Below are 9346 nucleotides of genomic sequence, written 5' to 3' on the forward strand. Positions count from 1 at the left end.
AATGAAAAAAAATTGGGACAGAGCAACGATAAAACGGTCACAATAATCGTAGCGATTTAAGTATATACGTATATTAGTCGAAGTTGTTCAAGGCAATCGACTCGTTTAGATAAGAGAACTCGAACAAAGCAATCAAATGCAAGTACATGTTGTTGACAACTGTAATATCAGGAAAAATGATATTAACTTCACAAATTTAAAATGTTACAATCAAGTATTAAATTTTATAAATCAAAATGATATAAGATTAATTTTATTAATCTATTTTAAACTTTGTGTTATTTTTTTTTTCTTTTTTATTGTTTTCACTCCATCATTTAAAAATAATCAATTGCAGTTTTTTTTTATCATTAGACTGAAGATGCTTATGTAAATTTTATATTATTTTAACTAAAGAAATAAAATCCTCTGGTGATTAAAAATTATAACGAATATTTTAAACAATCTTTTCTTTTACTTTTATATACATTTTCATATCATGAGTATTCATTATTAAATATTATTTATAATAATATACTTTGTATTTTTTTATTTTATATCTTTGTATTCCACACATATTTGCACACATTTAAATTTTTCAAAAATGCATAAACATCGACAGTCTTACTCTCATCCATCAAACTAATTTCATCTCGCGATCACTATTGCTTTAACAACGCTACAATATATATATATATATCAACCTCTCCCAACTCCTCGACCCACGTTCGGTTTGCCGGAAATTTTTCGCGAAACTTTAAAGATGGAAAAAATTTATAATTTACAATTTGCAATTCGATCGATCCCTGATATCTTCTCTTCGATCAAAGAATGACGTAACTGATAAACTTTACACTATAAATCGTTGAACTATTACGTCTTAATAATGGAATTACGAAACTCGCGATTGATCATCGTCACGGACAAGAAGAGAAATACGAAGGGAGTACGCGATGGAAAGAGAAGAAATGCGTTACGAAGCGAACTTCGCCGCAAAACGCTTCGTACTGGCGGACCTCTTATCATCCTCTGCCCGCCTTACCTGACAACGTTTGCAGGTAACACCCATGCGAGTACACCGTCCATACGAATAAACATCATCGTTCACAACTATATATTTGTACGAGTATACGTTCACACAAGAGCAAATTGAGCACGCTTGATCACATATCTGAGGAGAACAATGCGGCGAATATGTGTTTGTCACTGAGTATTATATTTTATTGTTGTACGGAAGAGAAAGAGTTATCTCTTTTCTTTTTGTCTGCTCTTCTAATTCCGATGCGTGGAACACACATCGGTGTGTTATGATCAATTCTGTGTGATTCGTGTATAATTTCGGCCAGTAATCAAGTCGATTATTTGAAATTCTGATTTAATAAAAAAAAAAAAAAAGAATTGGAATATCTCATGAATAGTTTTCAATCGTTGAATCTTATCTACTTTGATTTTCATTATGTTTTTGTAATGTACTATTATTTTCAATCGTTCAAAAACGTTTAAGAAACATATGATTATTATTTAATGATATTTTAATGTAATTATAAATTATAATTAAAAGTTATAACAAAAATAAATTGATCAAGTTATAAATTTAAGAAGTTAATATATAATAATAAGTATTTCATTATACAAAAATATATAAAAGTAAAAAAATATATTATTTTATTCTGCTGGCTTTATTGCAGAGTATGTGATTTATAAGAAAGAACAATGAAAGAATGATAAATAAAAATCTGATAGATACAATTACAAGAAATTTCAAGTCATTTTTCATAGAATAAATGGAATCAATTTTGTTAAAAAAAAATAAAAACATTCAATGGTAATAGGCAAATTTATAAGATATATATATATTTATAAGAAATATAAATTTAAAATTTATATACAATGTTTCAAAATCAAATGATTTTTTTGATGATTGAAAAGAGAAACGTTTCATGCAATTAGTGAAAAAAAACGCATCTTTTAATTAATGGCTCTGTTTGCATAGAAAATCAGTGGTTCATTAAAATTAATTAAACATATTTATTGCATCGATTAATACTTACAACAAAATGAAAAATTGGAAGATTAATATTTCACAAGAGAGAAATTATAAAAATATTTTCACTTTACATCTGTTAATAATAATTGACTTTAAGAATTAATTATTCTTTATCAAGATACTTTTATCAAGATAAAATGTTTTAAGAGTGTTGCAAGATTTTTCCACTACAAAATATTTTATCTACAAATTGGATAATAAAATAAGTGAACAAAATACATGCTATATTTGGAATTTTGATCAGAAATTGACTTCCGAAATGAAGATTAGAGAGTAATATATATTCGATAAAAGTATTTTCAACTCTCTATAATATCATGTCATTTAAACGTTAATTATGCATTACTATATCTATAAGTATTTTTTATAGTTTTATTAATCTTATCAATAATAAAAGCAATGTATTTATAAATATTATTAATTCTTTTTTAATTTCTTTTTTTTTTATATTCTTTTTTAATCAGAGTGAAAAAAATGTTATTAATAGCGTAGTAATTTTTTTTTCGTTACAAAAAATAATTCATTAATATAGAATTAAAAAAAAAAGTAGAATATAAAATATAATAGGTAAAAAGTATAAAAAAGTCATAGTAAAAAAGATTAAAAAATATAAACATATTAAAAATAAGATCTTGAACCGATAGATCAGATAGAAGAGAAAATATAAAAAATAGAACTTTAATATACTTGATTATAAGAAAAAGAAAAAATAAAATCTTTAGGATGAAAATGAAAAAATTAATAATAATAAATATAAAAAAACATTTTAATTAAAAAAAAAAATTTATAGGAATAAATTTCAACAAAGAAAAATTCATAAAGAAAATAAAACTTTGATGAAACTATTTGAATAAATCTGGAATCTTCGTGTATAAATATCTCATGATTTTTTATAATTTCAAAAAAATTATATTGACGGTTCTTTTTTAAGAAAAAAACTAAACTTTCTATTGAGATAGAAATTTTTTTACAAAAAGAAGAATTTTAAAAAATGGAATAATTATTTAGAAATGATCGAAAATCAAAATAGCTAATGTATTTGCAATTTCGTAGAACGACTCTATAAATTTCTAGTTTCACGAAGGTTGAGCATATACGATCTCTTTGTAACGTGTAATGAATGACAAAAACATCGTCATTATGGTACTCGTGATTAGCAACGATCAACACTGTGATCCAATAATCATTTCCGTTTCAAATTACATTTTCGCAAAAACATTACATTGAAATACAAATGAAAAATTAAATCGAATCTTGCTTTATTATATTCTTGCTTTTTGTTTTATTTTTATTTTATTCGCAATCTTCTTTTTTCGTTCATCAAAAAAGAATTCAACTTTTTGTAGTATTGCGCAATTTTTCATAAATGTTACGATATCACATTTATAACAGAAATTTATAACAGTAAGAATTATCGATCGAAGATCGAAAGTGAAAATTAATTTAAATATTATTAAATAAGAAGATTTCCCATGGAAATCTTTCAAATCTTCTTTTTAATCTTTTTTAATTTTCTTATTATTAATTGTTTTGAACAATTAATAATGTTAATAATCTTTTTTAGAAAAAATCTTATTTAGAAATTTTTAGAAACATCTAATAAAAAAATAATTTGTGCAATTGGTATAATGCAATAAATAATTTTTTAATTTTTTATATATTCTATTGTAAAACATCAACGTTATAAATTCGTTCCAAGAATCGATTTCCAAGAACCTGTAAATTTCTGTTTACATTTTTAACGCTTATATCTTATCAATTCCAGGACAGTATTAAATGATTCATTACCTTGTTAAAGTGAATCTCAATGAAAAATTTAAAAAAATAAAATAGCAATTTCGTATATCGTAATTTATTATTCTAAATAATTCTAAATGATTGTCGGGCTATTATTATTAATTCATCGTTAATTTTATTGGCACGATTAATGTTTGCTAATAATTCAACAGTCTATTTGCACTTCTAAATTTCATGGTCAATTAGTACAAAGCGTAGATAAATCTTTTAGTTATTTCAAGTGATGCAATAATTTGTAAAGTATCGAATTTCGATATAAAAAATTCGGAAGTTTATCGACTTGAAATTTACATTTAAACATTTATTATTACAATTTATATAATATGGATTTATAAATATTTGAAATCTTTTTGTTTGAATTTAAATTTATATTTTTTTTTAAATTTTAAAGAAAAGTTTCAATATTGGAAACAATATATTAATTTATTTTTATAATTATACTTTTTGTTTGCAAATAATCATAAAAAAATATTAACTTTTTTTATCTTTTTTATAATTGAATCGAATTTTAGTTTTATTTATCTTCATAAAAAGATATAGTGAAATTATTATAAGTATATTTTCATGTTTTTACAAAGAAGTGATAATATAAAGAAATAATCGTTAATTGCATTATTTTATATTTCTAAGTTAAAATTGGACGAAATGAAATAATTTAAAAATATAATTAATAATAATATTTAAAAATATAATTAATAAAACTATAATTCATATTAACGCTTAAAATTACCGTTCATTGGTCCTATATATTTATCATATACGCTGTGATCTGTTAGAATCGTGAGGCTATTTAAGCAAATTAACCCTCTTATATATACACCCCTAAGGGATTGACACACAACTCTTTGTACGTCATTCTATTAGAGACACTTCTATGTGCTCGTTGGACAATTGGGAATCAATAGGAGAGGAATAAAACTACACCTGTCGACCATTGAATGTTTTAAGCGGCAAAGATCACGAACACTTGTGCATGCGGAACTTGAGCTATGTCTCGTATAAATTATAGATTCTGATCGATTTCCGAATTACAAATTGCACAATAGAAAAATAACAAATTGTTCAACTCACACGATTCGTAACTTAATATACCGATAAGATGAATTGTGAATTAAGTAAATAACAAATATTATTTGTCAAACGAAATTATCAGTGAAAACAAACGATATAATACGAAGCAAAGAGCGTAGACAACGCCTCTGCTGCCATCGCGTACCACCCGCTCTGTGTGCAAAATATCGACTGACTGAGGGTTGGTACACGATCGTGTACAGTCTACTAGGGGTTCCTACGATAACAATTCAACAGTACATAGGGAATTTCGAATTGACACGAAGCGGAAGTGAAAAAAAAAAAAAACAGAAAAGAAGAAAGATAAAAAAAAAGGTGTGCACATTTTTGTGATAATAGAGATGCTGCAAATGATAATGCAATCGTTCAGATTTATGAGATATCGATATATTGTTATTATTAATATAAAATATTGAATTTCATGTCTATTATTTAAATTTTTTTTAAATTTTAAATAAAATGAAAATTGTAACCAGAAAAAAAGAAAATGATAATAATAATAATAATAACAATGATGCTAATCAATATAGATAGATATTGACAAATCTTGGATTAATTGATTCATTAAATTGAATCAGAAAATATGTTAAAGTATATGTTAAATAATTGATAATTTTTGATTAAAGAATAATTTCATTAAAAATAAATAAAATGGAATAAATAAAAATATTCGAATTATTATTTATATCTTTCAGTTTCCATATTTATTGTTTTGTTATGAATTCACACTAATTTATAATTATATAATAATCTAATAACAATTTATAAAATTGTTAAAAGAATGAAAATAGATATTCATATTTAAGATATATAGATATAATAAGATTATATAGATATAATATTCTTTGTGTTTACCTATATTTTGAATTAATCACGTTATATTATATATTACATAATCTTGTAATATATAATGTATCATGTAATACATGTATCTAATAAATATTTGATTGGCACAATTATAATTTAAAATTATAAATTAAAATCTTAAATTAAATTAAAATTATTAAAATTAAGAAACAGATAATCATTGATATACAAGTTACTAAAATGAGTAAAAATGAATATAACAAAATTCATAGATATATGAAATAATCATTTTTACTAATATTATTTTACAATTACAAATTCAAATTCGTTTCAATATTAGTTCCAGAATAAAAGCGGCACAAAGCAATTTTGACAATCATTAATCATATTTCTATATTAATATCATTTTAACAACATGATATAAATATTATATAATTGTATAATTATAAATATATAAATAATAATAAATATTTACCTGATTTTATAGATATATCCATTTTTTTAATTTCTCCATATAAAATAACAGCTAACCAAGATAGTGCTATCAGCCAAAAGGTAATTAAAACACCTGCCATCCATAATGATATGATTCTCACATCAGACTTGCTACATCCACAAGAATCGGTCTGTTTCATTTTAATTGTGCCACTTAGTCTATGTTTTCTATAATACAATATAAATTTTTTAAATAATTTAGATATTCTTAAATACTTTAAAATTTAAACTTAATTAAAATTTTAAATAATTTTAAAAATGCGTTCTTTTTCTTTTACCGTTTTATTTTTTTCTTCTTGGGTGTGAGATCCAAATCTGATACATCGGAATCAGTGTCTGATAACAGATCAAGTAGATTTATCGTTTCTTTGTTATTCGAATTATTCATTATGATGAAAGAATCATAGCACGGGTCATAAAGTTAAAAGACGGAATCGTATTGACGGCCAGTTTGATAACATAACCTCTTTAATTGAAATGTCAGTCATTAAAAGATCTATTTTTATTAGTGATCTATTAATATTTGATCTAATTATTTCAACTACATATTACGTAACGAAATTTAAAATTACTCATAATTTTCACATATTATTGCTTTGGTATAGCTACGACTGAAAGATTCATCCCTTTATATCTTTTATAACCTAACCTGTATTCGTGCATCCTTACATAGCATGTTCATTTCGCATATTCTGACATCTGACGGAAAAATGAATAAATAGAGAAAAATGCATTTGATGTGAACTAAAATAATTAAATTTATTCTATGAGATTAATTCTATTTTGTGAATGTTTTGTGAACGATCTGTCATTTTGACAGAATTCATGAATATTTATTAATTTAATTTTATCTCACGAACGGTGTAGTGTAGTGTATATATATATATTTATAATATAGATATAAATAATAATTAAATAAGAAAATGGTAAATATAATTATTAATTGTTATTTTAAAATGATAAAAAATTATTGATCAATTTCAATAAAATATAATTGAATTTCTATATTAAATTCTTGCAACTATTATAATAAGTTATATTTTTGTTTAATTTGCATATTTTTATATATTTTATAATATTTATATATATAAAATTAATTAAAAATTATAACTTTTATTATAATTACATTCTTTTTTAATAAAAAAAATGTTTATTTTAAATATTTCACTTCAATGCTGTTTTTAATTAATTTCAAATTTTCAATTGTTGCTTTCAATTAATGGAAAGTCCTAAAAATTTATAAATATATTATATATAATATACGATAAAATTATTTTCATTTCAAGTAAAACGAAATGAATTTAAAATAATTTATAACCTTATGCTGATGAAGAAACAATCTTAAACTGTATTTCCTTTTTTTTTATTTTTTTTTTTTTTTTTTTTAATATCCTTTCATTTGTTAAAGGTTTCAGGTTCGAAAAGTTCGTTGAAAGAATAGTCCTTCTAATGCATTAATTAACTTGCATAGCACGTTACAACGCTTTCCATTGAAGACAGTATCGCATCCGGTAGAAGTTCGGTCAAAAACAATCTACGTGGATCGCATATGACTTCGCTGCAAATTTATCAAAATTTATATTTATATCGTTAAATCAATTCACTACAATATCTAGTGAATTCAATAAATAAATCTGAGCTTTTTTTACCTGTTTAATTCTAAAAAAAAATATTTAATTAATAGGCCGATAGAATGTATTATATTTTTATTTAATTCTCCAAAATAATTAAATAAATTTAATTACAATTTTTTTAAGTATGTATGATTGAATTTTTAATAATATTTTTATATACTTTTAAATGTTTTTTCTAAGAATTTTTTCCTATGAAATTCGTTAAATGATTATTCATGAAATTAGAAATATAAAGATTCACTGATTTTTTTGACAGTTGAAGATTGCGTTGGTGTCTGAACGTTCGGTTGGCTGGATGTGACACAGCCGAATTTTAAAATTGCATCAGCTATGCCGACATCTTGCCTTCGAGGCGCCCAGTTAGAATCGTGATAATGTTCTTCTTATAAAAAAATAATTAATATAAATGAAACACTCAATCACAGTACACTTTGACAATTAAGAAATTTAATCAGAATGCAATCTCTTCTTATTTTAGAAATTTTGTTAACATTTCAATAAATTACAATCAATTTTAATATAATTTTATCATATTTTATAAAAAATTATAAAAAATATTAAAATGAATATTTACTATTACATTAAATTATTATATTATTTACTATTACATTAAATTATTAGTATTATTTTTAATTGTATTTAAATATATTACTGTTAACAATGATTAACTATTTTAAATAATTCAATTAAAAAACTAATACTCTTAAATATAGAGTACTTTCTTCAATTTTCTGTCATAATGTTGACAAATCACTCCTCTTAAAGAATTTCAAAAATCAAACCCAATATCAAAGTAAGAAATTAAAACTTACCAAAATTATTCACATTATATCTTCTCAAATCTTTACTACAATCTATAAATCTCTTCTAAAAAAAAATTAAATATCAAAATGAAATTAAAAAAAAAATTAAAACTTATCAAAAAATCTCACCTTAACAAAATAAAAGAAATAATTTTCAAACAAATAAAAACATTTTTCATTGAAGTTTAATAATTCTCATAAGTCGATCCTCCAAGATTTTAAAAGTGACATGATATAACTGTAAATAAAATTGCTGAAATAAAATTTTAATTTAATTTAGTAATTGATTAAATGAATTATCGATTGAATTTATTTATCTGAACATGAATTCCTCTTACTTGGATTAAAAATCATAGCGGAAAATATCAATGAACTATTACATGAATACACCAGTTATACGAATTGATTGGTTCCCAAACAAGTTTAGATAAATGGAGTTCCTACTGTACAGTAAATCGACGCGTGATTCAAAAGAGACACCTGCATGAGACTGGAGGCACGCCAAATAACTGATAGCGTAGGCGTCGTGACTTCGAAGACGATGTCGAATGATCTAACGTTCGAGAGGGGATGAAGTTTCCCTGTACTTCTTACTCCATTGGTCGGGAACCGATTCTACGATTCGTGTATTCCTTCTCTCCGTCTCCTGTTCTTCCCGATCGTTCTATTGCCGGTATTAACGAGTTACCACCTTCCGGTCGAGCAGGCGTTAA

The 9346-nt window shown here is 23.7% G+C and overlaps 2 protein-coding genes and 1 long non-coding RNA gene across 3 annotated transcripts in view; all 3 read right to left on the reverse strand.

Moving 5' to 3' along the window:
- LOC102678326 overlaps positions 1–1182 on the reverse strand; it is an 11916-nt gene extending 10734 nt beyond the window's left edge. Inside the window, exon 1 of the mRNA XM_006607395.2 lies at positions 684–1182. The gene's annotated coding sequence lies outside the window, so the exon portion shown is untranslated. The remainder of the gene's footprint in view (positions 1–683) is intronic.
- LOC116185061 overlaps positions 1–6952 on the reverse strand; it is an 8585-nt gene extending 1633 nt beyond the window's left edge. Inside the window, exons 1-2 of the mRNA XM_031508585.1 lie at positions 6475–6952; positions 6177–6364 (exon numbers count right to left, since the gene is read on the reverse strand). Of these exons, the coding sequence (XP_031364445.1) occupies positions 6177–6364; positions 6475–6584 (298 nt within the window). The 5' untranslated portion in view covers positions 6585–6952. The remainder of the gene's footprint in view (positions 1–6176; positions 6365–6474) is intronic.
- A 617-nt stretch (positions 6953–7569) lies between these two features.
- On the reverse strand, positions 7570–8706 carry LOC102678826. Its single transcript, XR_420545.2, has 2 exons — positions 8643–8706; positions 7570–7754 (listed from the first exon to the last, which is right to left on the reverse strand). It is a non-coding gene; the product is annotated as an uncharacterized LOC102678826 (long non-coding RNA).
- Between the last annotated feature and the right edge of the window lie 640 nt (positions 8707–9346).

Source organism: Apis dorsata, unplaced genomic scaffold, assembly GCF_000469605.1.
Source record: "Apis dorsata unplaced genomic scaffold, Apis dorsata 1.3 scaffold_5, whole genome shotgun sequence".
Lineage (NCBI taxonomy): Eukaryota > Metazoa > Arthropoda > Insecta > Hymenoptera > Apidae > Apis > Apis dorsata.